The sequence below is a fragment of the Syngnathus scovelli genome, chromosome 5 (assembly GCF_024217435.2).
Source record: "Syngnathus scovelli strain Florida chromosome 5, RoL_Ssco_1.2, whole genome shotgun sequence".
In the NCBI taxonomy this organism is placed as follows: Eukaryota; Metazoa; Chordata; class Actinopteri; order Syngnathiformes; family Syngnathidae; genus Syngnathus; species Syngnathus scovelli.
Genome location: NC_090851.1, coordinates 8917514 through 8932839, shown reverse-complemented (window position 1 = coordinate 8932839; position 15326 = coordinate 8917514). Strand labels below are relative to the sequence as shown.

At 38.5% G+C, this 15326-nt stretch overlaps 1 protein-coding gene across 1 annotated transcript; it reads left to right on the top strand.

Moving 5' to 3' along the window:
* The first annotated feature begins 1321 nt into the window (after nucleotides 1–1321).
* On the top strand, nucleotides 1322–15028 carry LOC125968675 (complement C3-like). Its single transcript, XM_049719967.2, has 43 exons — nucleotides 1322–1509; nucleotides 2588–2786; nucleotides 2876–3038; nucleotides 3124–3221; nucleotides 3377–3465; nucleotides 3690–3772; nucleotides 3865–3952; nucleotides 4038–4140; nucleotides 4395–4515; nucleotides 4642–4757; nucleotides 4936–5082; nucleotides 5220–5319; nucleotides 5384–5478; nucleotides 5555–5746; nucleotides 5855–6010; nucleotides 6206–6335; nucleotides 7240–7308; nucleotides 7446–7640; nucleotides 7713–7833; nucleotides 8111–8199; nucleotides 8297–8436; nucleotides 8563–8775; nucleotides 9301–9364; nucleotides 9489–9578; nucleotides 9723–9929; nucleotides 10045–10120; nucleotides 10222–10381; nucleotides 10477–10572; nucleotides 11000–11150; nucleotides 11388–11473; nucleotides 11695–11772; nucleotides 11849–12004; nucleotides 12097–12159; nucleotides 12473–12554; nucleotides 12672–12720; nucleotides 13202–13292; nucleotides 13372–13461; nucleotides 13558–13660; nucleotides 13800–13889; nucleotides 14154–14246; nucleotides 14350–14433; nucleotides 14537–14681; nucleotides 14779–15028. The coding sequence occupies exons 1-43, from the start codon at nucleotides 1433–1435 to the stop codon at nucleotides 14918–14920; spliced, it is 4980 nt and encodes a 1659-aa protein (XP_049575924.1). The 5' UTR covers nucleotides 1322–1432; the 3' UTR covers nucleotides 14921–15028.
* Nucleotides 15029–15326: the final 298 nt, after the last annotated feature.

Below are 15326 nucleotides of genomic sequence, written 5' to 3'. Positions count from 1 at the left end.
GTATATCTAAACTGGTCTCGCAAAAGCAGAAGTCACACTGATTTGCTGGTATGTCATTTGTTGTGAATTCATGCATTGTGTTGGTTTTATTCTTTGAACAAGGTGATGTTTATGCACGGCTCATTTTGGGCACCAGTAAAAACATCTCTGTCTTGGCAAAAAAAAAAAAAAAAAAATCACTAAATAAGGGTTCGGGGAATGCGCATATGAAACTGGTGGGGTTCGGTACCTCCAACAAGGTAAAGAACCATTGGTCTAAATACAAGATTGCAAGTATTTTGTTTGGTAAACGAGCAAGTTGTAGCAACTTTTAGGACGAGCAACATATTGAAGCGTAATAGGCAACTGGCGGCCCGAGGGCCATATGCGGCCCTCACCCACTGTAGACGTGGCCCTTGATTAATTTTTGTAAATATATGTATAGTTTTAGTTGTGCTCAGTCATTTATAGAAGCAGCAACAGTGTGAACTACAGGATGGCAGCCATTCCTCACCAGAAGCTACAACTGTGCATCCAAGAAGAGCATATGTTTCAAGTAGCGGTTTTTGTGTGTAAATTTGGTTATTACATTGTTTTCACTCTATATCAGATATAGCTACACCAGAATGAGAATTTAAATCCATTTTAATTCGAGACACCAGAATGAGTATTTAAATCCATTTTAATTAAAAAATGAACCATGATAAATAAAAGACCCAATTGATGAGTAAAGCCACTTTTTTGGAAACAAATGGAAAGACGTCTCTCTTTGCCAAGCACAAGTTTGTCATCCGTGAAAATTCCCCGTTGCTGGAACACCAAAAACTGTTTGTCAGGGATTACACAATTTGAACCTTTTGAGCTTGGGCATGTTCAAAAGATATATCGACCCAGCTGGCTCAAAACAGTGAACCTTTCGTTTCAGTAACTGACTGTACCCAAAAATTTTAAAAGCACTATTGTGTAGAATAGATAGTGTTTATTTGATCTGAGAGTCTTTATTTACGCTAATTTTGCAGGATTTAAACTAAAATTTGAGAGAATTCATGAATGAGAAAAAGTCAGAATACCTGAAGAAACACCAATGCAAATCCATTGACATGTTTTGAGTTCCGATTGAATTGTTGCTCATGAAATAGAAACAATATGAAACCAAATGTCGATTTGCATTTGATATACACCAAATTATCCAAATATAGTTACATTTGTTTATTTGAGTGTTTTTACAGAAATGTTAGTATTCATTTATCATTTTCATTATTTGAACAAGCCATTGATTTTTAAAAGTATCTTTCGTAGACCTTTGCCAATCCAAGCAGTTTGGCAATTGCTGCTGGGAAATGATGTTGTTGCCCTCTGTGGACGCATTGGGAGGAGACCAGTTGAGAGAGGAAGATAAAAGGAGAGCGTTGCAGCACTGAACTCTGAATTGCAGTTCAGGATCGAGGAGACCATGAGTAATTCTCCTCTGTGGCTGCTGGCCTCACTGGCCTTTGCTTATTTGTCTTCTCTGGCCGATGGTGTTCCATTGTAAGTAGACTCACTGTTTAACACTTATCTATCAATCTATCAATCTATCAATCTATCAATCTGCCAATCTATCAATCTATCAATCTGCCAATCTGTCAGTCATTCTATCTATCTATCTATCTATCTATCTATCTATCTATCTATCTATCTATCTATCTATCTATCTATCTATCTATCTATCTATCTATCTATCTATCTATCTATCTATCTATCTATCTATCTATCTATCTATCTATCTATCTATCTATCTATCTATCTATCTATCTATCTATCTATCTTGCGCACTATTAGTAAAATGGTAAATGGGTTGTACTTGTATAGCGCTTTTCTACCGGCACTACTGATTACATGCCATCAGGAGCAACTAGGGGTTCAGTGTCTTGCCCAAAGACACTTTGACATGGACGCATGGCTGGGATCAAACTTTCAACCTCTCTACCACTGATCCACATCGCCCCATTTGAAATTAATTAATAACAGTAAACTGTAAACATTGGCTTAGCCATTCACATAATGATTAGCAGTTAGTTTGCAGTTCCACAAGTCAAGGTAATTTAGTCAAATAGTCATATTTGTTTGATTACATCAAACATGGTAAATAGAGCAGTGATGAAATGCTGTACTTAGCAAATTTTGGATTTCACTCCTTAACAATCAATAGTTGACTCATTGTTTGCAGAGTCCATGTAAGGTTGGAAGCGAGTGAGGTTATCCTCAGACACATGACGGGGGTTTTCAGAATAGGGTCGTGACATGATCAAAATGATAAGAAAGGGAGGCAAAATGGTGGGGGGAGAAAATACATTTGTCAATATTCACTGGAAAATCCTGTTGCAGAGTAAAAAAAAAAAAAGAGAGAGAGATAAGCAAATCCAGCATGTCTCTCCTTTAAAAAAAAACATTACGCAAAACATTAAAGAAAAACAAATAAAACATGTATGTAGTATTTGGTGCAGTTACAAAATAAAAATTCATTAATTAAATGATTGAATTTTTGATACAGCTGCATTACTGAGTGTGATTATATTGTGCCGCTATATCCTTGGCTTCTAATGATTCTCACATTAATGTGCTACAGGCAGGTGATGTCCGCCCCCAACCTGTTGCGGGTAGGAGCGAAAGAAAACATTTTTGTGGAGTGTCAAGACTGCACTGGGGGCGACATAAAGGTGGAAATAAAAGTGATGAACCATCCAACCAAAACCAAAAAGCTTGGCTCGGAGGCGTCTGTGACCCTTAATAGCGCTAACAACTTCCAAGCCCTTGGGCAAATTATGGTAAAAGAGACACTGCAAGTATATTTTTTAAAAGTGTCTGAGTACTTAAATATAATCTTTCCTTGCTACTTGTGCTCCTCACGCATTAGTTACAAAGCAAGGACTTTAGCAAAGACCCCAACGTGAAGCAGTATGTGTACCTGCAAGCTCAATTCCCTGACCGACTGTTGGAGAAGGTTGTGCTCGTCTCCTTTCAGTCTGGATACATCTTCATCCAGACAGACAAGAATCTCTACACCCCCGACAGCATGGGTGCGTGCGCAAAGCGTGGAGTCATTAACGGCCTTTGGGCTCAGAACAACTGAGAGCACCTAAAACCTGTCTTCCTGTCTTGCAGTGAACTACAGAATGTTCGGAGTGACGCCTAGCATGGAGCCTATTGAGAGAAATCAACGTAATGAAGATGAGGCTGCTGCCATAATCATTGAGATGATGGTTAGGAGAAACTTTTCAATAGAATAGACAATCAGCTTTTTAGAGAGCTGATGATACAGATGTGATTCACATGAAATGGAATGGATGGATGATCCTGTTCAAAAAGAAACTTGTGTCGATAATGATGATGTTTGTTCAATGTTCTTTGTCCTTAGACACCCGAAGAGGTCATTTTACCTCTTGAGTTAGTTTTTCTGAAGTCAGGGATGTATTCTGGAAACTTCAAACTTGCTGAGATTGTCAGGTGATTTTTTTTAAATTCTGTTTTTCACATTTTCTAGATGTTTTTTAATTCAAAAATTGAGATTTTTTTTTTTTAACCTGTAATGTTAATCCTATGAAAAGCTAATCGTTTTAACTCTCCCCATACTGATTTACAAATGTAAATATGAAATGAAAGTGTATGACAGAGATTGAAAACATAAATGCATGACATTTGACAAAACTTGTTTGTATGGCTGTGTGTAGTCCTGGAGTGTGGAAAGTCGTTGCCAGGTTCCAAAGTCACCCACAACAGCGCTTCTATGGAGAGTTTGAAGTGAAAGAGTATGGTGAGACCCGACTGTATTGCAACTGACGTTACAGAAAAAGTGTGTTACTTTTTATCCAATTTGGAACAATCAAATATTTTCCTTATTTTCAGTGCTCCCCAGTTTTGAAGTCAAATTGACGCCTTTGGTCCCCTTCTTCTATAAGGATAGCGAAGAGTTCGCTGTCGATATCAGAGCCACGTAAGTGAAAGTCATTTTGGTGTACTAAACTAAAGAGACTCTCTGTGTTTGACATCTCTTGTTGATTTGTGTGTGTTTGATTTAGGTATCTATTTGGCAAAGAGGTAGATGGGACGGCCTTTGTGGTCTTTGGGTTTCTAAAGGATGGCGAAAAGAGAAGTTTTCCTGAATCTCTTCAGAGACTTTCTGTAAGTTCAGTAAATTGCATCCGATTTTATTATTATGGCATATTTAAAACTGCATAGTACAGTATGTGTAATAATAATAACAATGATAGAGTATATTTATTCACTGGAGACAAATAAAGAATAATCTTTTTCATTTTTAAGATTATTTTATGTAGAGGGGGAAATGAAACAGATGGAACCAAAGCACGGATGAAACATCTTCACATAAAATTCACTTTATTTTTTTTTTATTTATCTGTATTTTGGACTTTTAGATTGAGAAAGGCCGTGGATTGGTCACACTCACGAAAGCACAGATGATACAAACCGTCCCAAACATCGATGATTTGGTGGGAAGTCACATATTTGTGTCTGCCAGCGTTTTGACATTGAGTGGTAAGAAATTATTATATGAATTATTTTTCACCGAAGAATCACACCAATGAGATGCAAGGGATGAGCCTCAATTACTATTTAGGTATAAGAGTGCATTTTTTTTCTGTGTTTGTTTTGTGTTTCCAGGTAGTGAAATGGTAGAAGCAGAGTTGAGAGGCATCAGCATTGTCACATCTCCATACACCATTGAGTTCAGGAAGACACCCACATATTTTAAACCAGGAATGACCTTCGATGTTACGGTAAATATTGTTGAATGGTCGTGTAATGGAATGATAGGGTGATGATAACATTTATGAAAAAATATTTCGATTTATCTTCCAATGGCAAACATGGAGGATTTTACTTATGATATCAATGTGGAATGAAAAACAGTTGAATGTTTGCTGACAAAGCATTCTTTTGTTTCTTGGGGGGCAGCTTAAGGTCACGAATCCTGATGAAACTCCAGCACGAGGTATCCCGGTGGTGGTGAACCCCGGTGAAGTGCAGGGCTTCACCTCAGACAACGGCATTGCCAAGCTCACTGTCAATACAATCTCAAGGGATGCAATTTTGACCATTGACGTAAGTAACTTGCCTGCAGGGAAAGTAACAAAGGATTTGGACAAACAACGCATGCCAGCTTTTCATAGCCTGTTAAATCTTGCATAGTTTGTTAACTTAAAATACTTTGTGTGCTTGTATGTATTGTTCTATTACAGGCAAGGACCAATGATCCTAAAATACTCGTTGGAAGGCAAGCAACTGCTACAATGAAAGCCCTCCCATATAATGCCAAAAGCAAAAATTACATCCACATAGGTAAGAGGATATCCTGCAGTGCAGAAGCAATTTTAGGACGCCATCTTAAGTGTGCTTTTTGCAGGTGTGGACACAGCAGAGCTGGATTTGGGAGATAACTTGAAAATCAACCTCAATTTAAACAAGCCACCAACTCGAGATACTGACATCACATATTTGGTGAGAATCGTTTTAAACCCATTTCTTTGCGTGTTTGATAGTTATGATTTTCATCGATAAAAGTTTGTCTCTTAAGGTCGTCGGCAGAGGACAACTGGTGAAATTTGGCCGTCATAGGACCATTGGCCAAGTTCTGATCTCCGTCATAATTCCCATCACCAAAGAAATGCTCCCATCATTCCGTATCGTAGCTTACTACCGTCCAGATAACAGCGAGGTGGTGTCAGACTCGATTTGGGTGGATGTCAAGGATTCATGCATGGGCACGGTAAAATGAACACATCAAGTTTTATTTTGAGTATAAATGATTGGTTTGATGATTATATAAGTCAAAAACTAATATCTGATTCTCATTATTTCCCCCTTTTAATTTCAGCTCAAACTGGAATCAACAAGACGTGCACCATCTTTTGAACCTCGTAAAATCTTTGGACTAAAGGTCACAGGAGACCCAGAGGCCACAGTGGGCTTGGTGGCAGTTGACAAAGGCGTTTATGTCCTGAACAAGAAGTTTCGTCTGACCCAGAAAAAGGCAACCACTTTTGATTTTTTTTGTTTGGTGGTCAATATGATCAGTATGGCCAGATGAGGAATATATTTTGGTAAAAGTAACTGAAAATTTGCATAATTTTAAAGAGATAATTGTGAACAAGACAATCATATACATAAATAGTGTCTAGACAATTCTCATGCTGCAAATTTTAGGAGATTTGTTTCTGCTTAACAGGTGTGGGAGGCTGTGGAAAAGCACGACACTGGCTGCACACCAGGTGGCGGCAAAGATGGAATGAGTGTCTTTTATGACGCCGGACTGGTGTTTGAGACCAACGCTGCACAAGGAACCGCTTACCGACAAGGTGACAGATTTGTTTGTCTTTCTGTCTATTTCTTTGTGTATTCACTTGGAGTGAGGATTCAAATTCCTGCAGATCCAAAGACCTCGATAGGCGAAATAAAAGATTCTATGTGACCTGAATCAACTATAGAGGCAACATTAGCCTCATAACTCAAATCAATTCCTGTCAGATATTGAATTTATTTATTTATTTATTTATGTATGTATTTATTTATTTATTTATTTATTTATTTATTTATTTATTTATTTATTTATTTGTTTATTTATTTATTTATTTATTTTTAAAAAAAAGATTAATGAAAAAAATCGCCTCCAGCATTTCTCATCCAGGGCAAAAGGGTAGGTCCTTAAACACAACCAGGACTTTGAATATGCTTGATTCTCACCATGTGGATCAACATTCTTTTATCGTGCAACACTGAGCTGTACCTGTAACCTGGTGATCCTGAAAGGGGGATCCTTCCATCTGTGGTCTCTTCTCAAGGTTTCTCATTTTCCCGTGGCAGGGTTTTTTTGAGTTTTTCCTTGCCCTTTTGGGAGCTTAAGATCAGGGGATGCTTTGAGAATAATTGTCAATTTTTGGCTATGTGAAGCCCTCTGAGACTGTTTGTGATTTAGGGCTATACAAATAAACTTGACTTGACTTGACTGTAGTGAAAAACAGACAAATTAGGTCTCACAACATGCAAATTAAAAAAAAAAAAGAAAATCCGCCCCTGACTCTCAAATAGGCTTCCTCGAATTAAATTTGTCGCAATAATATCTGCACTTTTTTTTTAATAATAAATTGCCAGTCTCCCATTTGATTGAGTTGTGTTCACAAAGCAGATGCCCAACAGTTTATTTCTGGAGTTCATCAGTATCCGGGTGGTCGTTTTCATGATTAAACTGTGTTGCATTTCCAGAGCTGAAATGTCCGGCACCCAGCAGGAGTAAACGAGCTTCAACTCTGCTACAGGTTACTACGACCTTAGGTGAGGATATCTCAACACTTCTACTCATTGTATGGCAAAAAAAGTGGGAGGAAAAGGAATCCCGCACCTGCACTAGACAACAAATCATCAATATATTGATTGTGGCCTCTCGTCTTACTCATTTCCTTTGTTTTCAGCAAGTAAATATCAAGGGCTACAGAGGGATTGCTGTTTGGATGGCATGGCGGAAACGCGACTCTCATACACTTGTGAAACGCGCAGCGAGTACATCACTGATGGACCAGAGTGTGTCGCGGCTTTCGTGTATTGCTGCAAAGAACTGGAAGGCCAGAGAGCTGAGATGAAGCAAGACATCCTTCAAATAGCTCGAAGTACGCGATGGACACAGGCAACAGCGAAATGACGGTCTCTCATAACTCTCTGACTTTAAATCTCTTTTTAAGGTGAGAAGAATGATCACATTTACCTGGACAACATTGAAATTGTTACCCGCACAAATTTCCCTGAAAGCTGGCTTTGGTCTGAGGTCAAATTGCCTGCTTGCCCTCCGCAAAGACGTAACTGGTAAGAAAATTGGTCGTATCTTCACTCAACACATACAAAATAGGTACTGTCACTACATCTGCACATCAAATAAGATCCAATGCAAGAGCTGTGTGCAAAGAAAGAACATCAACACTGTAGGAGATGTGTTCAAGTAACATAGCTTTTAGTTCTAGTTTGTCACAAGGTAGCCAAGTATTTTTTTTTTCCATATAGCACTCAATTAAACATAGTCCCTGTGGAAAATGATTTATATTAAACATATATGATACATTATATATATATTTGTTTCTTTCAGTGACACAACATCATATGAGACAATGGTTCCCATGCGTGACTCCATAACAACATGGCAGTTTATGGGTATTAGTTTATCCAAAACTCACGGTGAGGCTCCACTCATTTAAAATCAAAAGCCGGTTTAGTGGCTCTGAATGCTCCTTCCGTTGAGCTTTTTTTTAAAAATCCAATTACTATCTTATAGGAATCTGTGTCGGTGAACCTTTAGAGGTGATAGTACAGAAGGATTTCTTCATTGACCTCAAGCTTCCGTATTCGGCTGTGCGTGGAGAGCAGATTGAAATCAAGGCAATACTCCACAATTACAGCCCTGACGAAATCACAGTAAGTCTGTGTGTGCTCACTCTGCTGGATGACAAGATGAATCCGACGTTCAGTTCTTAGTTGCAATGTGTGGACACCATAAAACTAGACCATCCCTCAGTTCCCTTCTCCACCTTTGTGTTTGAGGTGCGTGTGGACCTGTTTGAGACAGCGCATGTGTGCAGTGCAGCCTCCAAGCGCTCAAAGTTCAGCCAGGAGGTTGAAATGGGGCCCCAAACTACGCTAGCTGTACCCTACATCATCATTCCCATGAATAAAGGAACGTTTGGTATCGAGGTCAAAGCAGCTGTGAGCGGTTCCCATCTCGCTGATGGAATAATGAAGGAGCTGAAAGTTGTGGTAAAGAAACATTTAAAAGTGGAATATTTTATTAATTTTATCGACAGGTTACACTGTTTGTGGGGGAAAAAAATCACTATTTAGAAGCTGGTGAAAATGAGTGTTCTAAGTAAGCACTTTAAAGTCCCTGAAAGGTTAAAACAAATGTCTAAATTTGATACGCCACAGAGAAGCATGCAGTACAAAAAAAAAAACCACGATATACATATTTTACCACTGACACTATATATAAATTCCCCTTTTTCCATTCGAGGGGACTAGACAATTTATATATAGTACATGAGGAAGGGCGCCACCACTGGAGAGCAAGAAGGACTGTATGCTTTCTAACCAAACTAATGCTATTTTAAAGATGGAAAAAATACATTCATACATGCAAAATATGCTTTAAATATATTTCAGTTTTGATTATACATTTTTCAATGCATGTATACAAGATCTGCTAATCTAATCCAACAATGATGGGTTTGGAGCAACCAACAAAATAACCATTTATTTTATTCTATTTAATTTTTGCTTTTCTAGCCTGAAGGTGTCTTGGTTAAGGCTCCAAAGGTAATAGACCTTGACCCTGCTAAAAAAGGAATAGGTGAGTTTCCGCATTCCACTACACTTTCTGAGAAGAACGTTGTAATTGTGTTGTGTGTGTTTTTTTTGTTGTTTTTTTTTATAACTTGGCATTTTACCTTCAAACTTGTGTGTGCACACCGTAGATGGTAAGCAAGAAGTCATCATCAACAGTCAAATTCCAAAGAACGATGTGGTACCGGGCACAGATTCTGTCACACACATCTCTGTGATGGGTGAGATTTATTTTTTATTTTTTTTAATCCATCCACTTTTCAATAAATTGACAAAAACATGTACCGTCACATGATGAAAATAGGACATTGCGTAACAACAATATGAGCTGGTGTTTTTAACTGCGTGTGTCTGCGTGCTTGCAGGTAGAGAACAAGTTGGTGTATTTGTGGAAAATGCCATTGCTGGGACGTCAATGGGTAGTCTGATTTATCAGCCTAGTGGCTGTGGAGAGCAGAACATGATCCACATGACCCTACCTGTAATTGCAACCACGTATCTGGACAAAACCAACCAGTGGGAAACTGTGGGCTTTCAAAAACGTAATGAAGCACTGCAACACATAAAAACTGGTAAGACATGATATTGGTCAAGGAGCAGAAATTAAATAGATGTAATCAAAATCTCCAATACGCTGAGACATTATCATTTAATATCAAGATGCTTAAAACTCTGTTTTGGGCACAGGCTACAAGAATCAGCTTGCTTACCGAAATAAGGATGGTTCTTTTTCTGTGTGGGCCAAAAGGCCGAGTAGCAGCTGGTGAGTCAAGCAAACAGAAAAAAAATAAAATAATAATCGGTCATTCTGTCAAGAACTTTGATATGCAAATGAACAGGTGCGCTGGCCTTCTCGTCTTTCAGGCTGACAGCCTATGTTGCCAAAGTGTTCTCCATGTCCAACCAGCTGGTGGCAGTGCAAAGAGATGTGATCTGTGATGCTGTCAAGTTTCTTATTCTCCATGCACAGCAACCTGACGGCATGTTTAGAGAAGTGGGCACGGTCGCTCACGGCGAGATGATTGTAAGGGCAATCCTTTTTCATTGCTGTGATTTTTGTATTGCCAACGATTTTGATCATAACGTGGCTTTGTCTATTTATTGTGTGTGTGTGCGTAGGGTGACGTGCGAGGTGGGGACTCAGACGCCTCAATGACGGCCTTCAATCTCATTGCAATGCAGGAGTCACACGCACTTTGCTCTGCCACTGTTAATGTGAGTACTTTACCCCAATTACCCTACCAACATCTTTTAATTACCAACTCCTTTACTTACTCCAAAAATATTGCATCGGTGTTAAGTGATCAGCTCATCAATTTTTGAAGTGATTGATCAGTGATTGAATTGACTGCTGAAAGTCAGGTCTGAATCCATCAGCACCCCAAGATTTTCAGACTTGGTATTTGGTTTTTGAAAACAGTGACTCCGTGCTTACGAATAACACGCTGGAAACAGTTCCTTTGGTTTGGTTTTGGTCAGGCTGAATAAAACTGTTTCATCCAGTTGTTACTTTAATTCAAGCAGTGACACAAATTGTCACATGAATTGATTGCAGCATACGCAGACTGAACACCAGGGGCCCAAAGACTGACCTTTGGAAGCTTCACGATCCCCCTTCTTACTTTGCTCTCCTTCTCTCCAGAGCTTGGAAGATAGCGAAGCCAAAGCACTTGCTTTCCTGGAAAAGCGTCTGCCCAGCCTCACCAACCCGTATGCTGTAGCCATAACATCGTATGCTTTAGCGAACAAGGATAAGCTGAACAAGGAGATCCTCTTCAAGTTCGCTTCCCCAGGTGAATTCTGGAACAGTCTTCCTTTCACTTTTTGGTATTTTATATTCATGAATAAAAAAATAAAAAAGTGTCATTTTACCAAAGTAAAAAAAATAGTTAATAGAAAGAGCCATTGCATTGTGATTACCAGAATAAAGATTTCTGGGAATTAAAGTCATCACAAAAACAATAATTATTGACGATAGGGAAAAAAACAAGTATAATAAAATATTAATTTCAAGTTATTTTCCTTTGCAGAGTTAAACCACTGGCCTGTGCCTAAGGGACATATTTATACACTGGAGGCAACAGCCTATGCTCTTCTGGCTTTGGTCAAGGCCGGGGTATGTGAATTTGTTTAATATAATACAGACAAAAATACAGACTTTTCCAGAAACAAACTGGGTTTGAGACTACAGATATATTAAAAGCAATGTAAAAAGCAAGTGTTTTCCATATTGTCCCGTAGTTTTATTTTAATAAAATTTGAAATAGTAGTTGATAATTCCTACAGTATATACTGTACATACAATGCAAAGTTTTCTTTTTTTATCTGTTCATAAAGCACTTTGAGGATGCCAGACCTGTGGTGCGATGGTTCAACAAACAGAGAAAGGTGGGCGGAGGCTATGGATCGACTCAGGTGAGAGAAGATTCGATGTCAATATTCATGTCATCTGGGCTCTGTTGAAACCTTTTCCCATTTTTCCTCCATTTAGGCCACAATTATGGTGTATCAAGCAATATCGGAATACTGGAGCAATGCCAAAGAGCCACAATATGATCTGAAAGTGGATATTGACGTGCCGGGCAGATCGTTACCTCTCAAATACAACTTCAACAAGCAAACCTTTCATACCACAAGAACATCTGAGGTGAGAGTGCCTCACATCTCATTTATTTAGCATTCTTGCTACTGTCCAAAAGTGTTCCTATAAAAGCCTCTGTGTGTATTTTTCACCCACAGATGAAAAGTATTAATCAAGATATCAAAGTGACAGCCGAAGGTAGCGGAGAAGCAACATTTACAGTAAGTCAACTAATTATGTTCTGGTTAGGCTCAAGTCCCACAATATTTATATGGCCTTTTATTTTATGATGAGGGCTATATATGATTTACTATGTATATAGGGTCTGCGTGTGTGCGTGTGCGTGTGTGTGTGCGCGCGTGTGTGTGTGTGTGTGTGTGTGTGTGTGTGTGTGTGTGTGTGTGTGTGTGTGTGTGTGTGTGTGTGTGTGTGTGTGTGTGTGTGTGTGTGTGTGTGCGCGCACGCGTGAGTACGAAAAGTTTCATGGCTTTATAATGAGTTCCATCATATAATTTGATGTTGTCAATGTGACAGATGGTGTCGTTGTATTATGCCCTGCCTTCCGAAAAAAAAAGTGACTGTCAGACTTTTGACTTATCAGTGCAACTTCTTCCAGGTAATTTTAATATTTTGTCGTATTTTAAAATTCTATTTGATAATTAGCTCATTCGTCTGGATGTTTTAATTGATTATATAAAAACACAATTTTTTTTGTCTGATACTGTCTTCCCAGAAAAAATTGATGCGGAAGAGAAGATATACAAGCTAAAAATAGAGGTTATGTAAGTACAATAAGAAAAAGAAGACTAGCAAACAGTGAGGTTGCAAAGTTTGATCCTTGTCTTTGTGTGTATCATTCCTTTATTTGTTTTCAATTCAAAACAACCAAATAAGTACTTGTTGTATCAATGTTCATTCTAAAATGGAAAACATGATTTTTTTTTTATCTGATGTTTGTAACAATGGAAAGGCCATGCTGCTTGTCGTATGTTTTTTTTCCCCCATTTTGTTGCTCTCCTGTGAAAAACACCTACTTATGTACATGTTTTCACATTAATAACAGCAACAATTCGTGCGCAAAATCAGAAACAAGTAATTATCCGTTTTTACCATTTTGCCTTTTGGAACAAATTTTGAAAAACAAATGAACATATGATACACAGATTCTTGACCCCTTGCCTCGGTCCCTTAAAAAAATTCAACAAAAAAAATCTGATTGTTTGAGTTTCTCAAGAAATACTGCTATGTTTGATGTCTGAGCAGGTATAAAAACAAAGAGCATGATGCATCCATGACAATCTTGGACATTGGCTTGTTGACTGGCTTCCGTGTTGACAACAACGACATGAACTTGGTATGAACCCTCACAGACAAACCTTCTTCCATTACTAAAATAGCTTCGAACCACTTCCTGATTGTATGTTTCCATGCAGCTTTCCAAAGGTCGTGCCCCCATCATTTCAAAGTATGAGATGAACACAGCCTTGTCAGAGAAGGGCTCTCTCATCATCTACCTGGACAAAGTATGACAGATCTCTTCACCTTGCCCCTGACACTTATTTCCCTTTTGATCATCGGCAGCTGCTTGATTTTATTTTTACATCATACCACCTCCACAGGTCTCTCATAAGCGTCATGAGGAAATCAGCTTTAGGCTCATCCAGACCCTGAAAGTCGGCATCTTACAACCGGCTGCTGTGTCTGTTTATGAATACTATGATGGTGAGTCACTTTTTTAAAGATACGTAGATGGCATTTTTATGGAATAAAATGCGGCGTTTAGTACAGCAACGTTCTTGCACCATATTTTACAAATAAAACAATACATCCTGTCCATTTCTGCAACAAAACTACTTTGCAGAGAGGCGTTGTGTGAAATTCTACCATCCTGAGAGGAGAGCTGGCCAGCTGCTGAAACTATGCACAAAGCATGAATGTACCTGTGCTGAAGGTAAGATGGAACACAGCTCCGACTGTATCGAGTGAATTTTCTGAGAAATACACTTTGTCTGGACAGAATTACATTTGACATTTTTGCAAAGCATTGTTCTCACAGTTGGAAAGCAAGAGTGAGCTATTTTTTCCAAATATTAGTAAAATTGCCACCGCTGTGTGCAACTGTAAGAGCCTGCCGGACAGGACACAAACAAACCCTGACTTCTAGCATCACATCATTACATCAAGTTAATTCATCTCTTTTTTCCCCCACACCCAGAGAACTGCAGTCTACAAAAGAAGGGTCAAATCAGTAATGATTTGCGTGCACAAAAGTCTTGTGAGAGTACCCCGACTAGCAAGATAGACTATGGTAAGACAAGTACAGTACAGTATATTAGTTTTTATTTGTCATTTTAGATGATGGAGAAATTAGTAAGTACTAAGATAATAATGTGTAACTCGTCTGTCCTCAGTGTACCGCATAAAATTGGACGCATTTCATGACAATTTGTCAACTGACATCTACACAGCACGGGTGACCCAAGTCATCAAAGAAGGTAGGATTTGATTTCAACTGACTGAGGAAATACTCACATTTGCTGAATGTTGATGCTCTCAAACTGAGACTATTTGCTTTCTTCTTCCATGTTGCCATTGCAGGAAATAAAGATATGGGTGCCCAAGGCCAACTACGCACATTCCTCAGTTATCCTCACTGCAGGGAAGCTTTAGAATTGGACATAGGCAAGTCGTATTTAATCATGGGCTCATCGAAAGATATTCACAGCGATGACGAGACACAAACGTAAGTCCCTGAGTTTTCTCTTCTTTTTTTTTTCATCAATGCTAGTTTTGTTTGATGCACTTGAAACATCAACTTGTTTTCAACCTCCTCTTTTTAGTTTCAATTATGTTCTCGGAGAGAAAACGTGGATCGAATACTGGCCTACATCTGCTGAGTGTCAATCCCAAGAACACAGACCTACTTGCTTAGGCATGGAGCTCCTAATAAAGAAATATGAAGGTTTTGCATGCGAACAATAGTCAAAATCAAGCTCATACAATGAAAATATGTTTTCACTATTCCCAGAATGTCAATCTTTTATGTCATGAAATGTTACACTGTGCCGATTAAAATTAGATGGTTATTAATCTCACTGTCTGTTTTACTTTTATAATAATAATTTATTAATAATTTAATTTAAAATAGTTTTAAAACTAAATGCACTGCACTGTCATAAAAATTCATTAAAAAAAAATACATCCTCACGAGTCGTAACATATCCAGCTTGTTTTGCTGTTATATTAAACAAAAGGAAACTGAGAATCGCATCAAATTGCCGCGAAGATGATCTCGGTGGGATCACACCATTAGGCTACTTTGAAGTTACTGAAGTGTTCTAGCATGCCTGGGGAGAAAACAGCTAAGGTAAACATCACAAACAATTAT

Coding starts and splice junctions, on each gene's coding strand:
- LOC125968675 (XM_049719967.2), top strand. CDS start 1,433: ATGAGTAATTCTCCTCTGTGGCTGCTGGCCTCACTGGCCTTTGCTTAT. Junction 5,320..5,383: donor CAAAAATTACATCCACATAG/GTAAGAGGATAT, acceptor TGCTTTTTGCAG/GTGTGGACACAGCAGAGCTG. Junction 13,462..13,557: donor TCATCATCTACCTGGACAAA/GTATGACAGATC, acceptor CCACCTCCACAG/GTCTCTCATAAGCGTCATGA.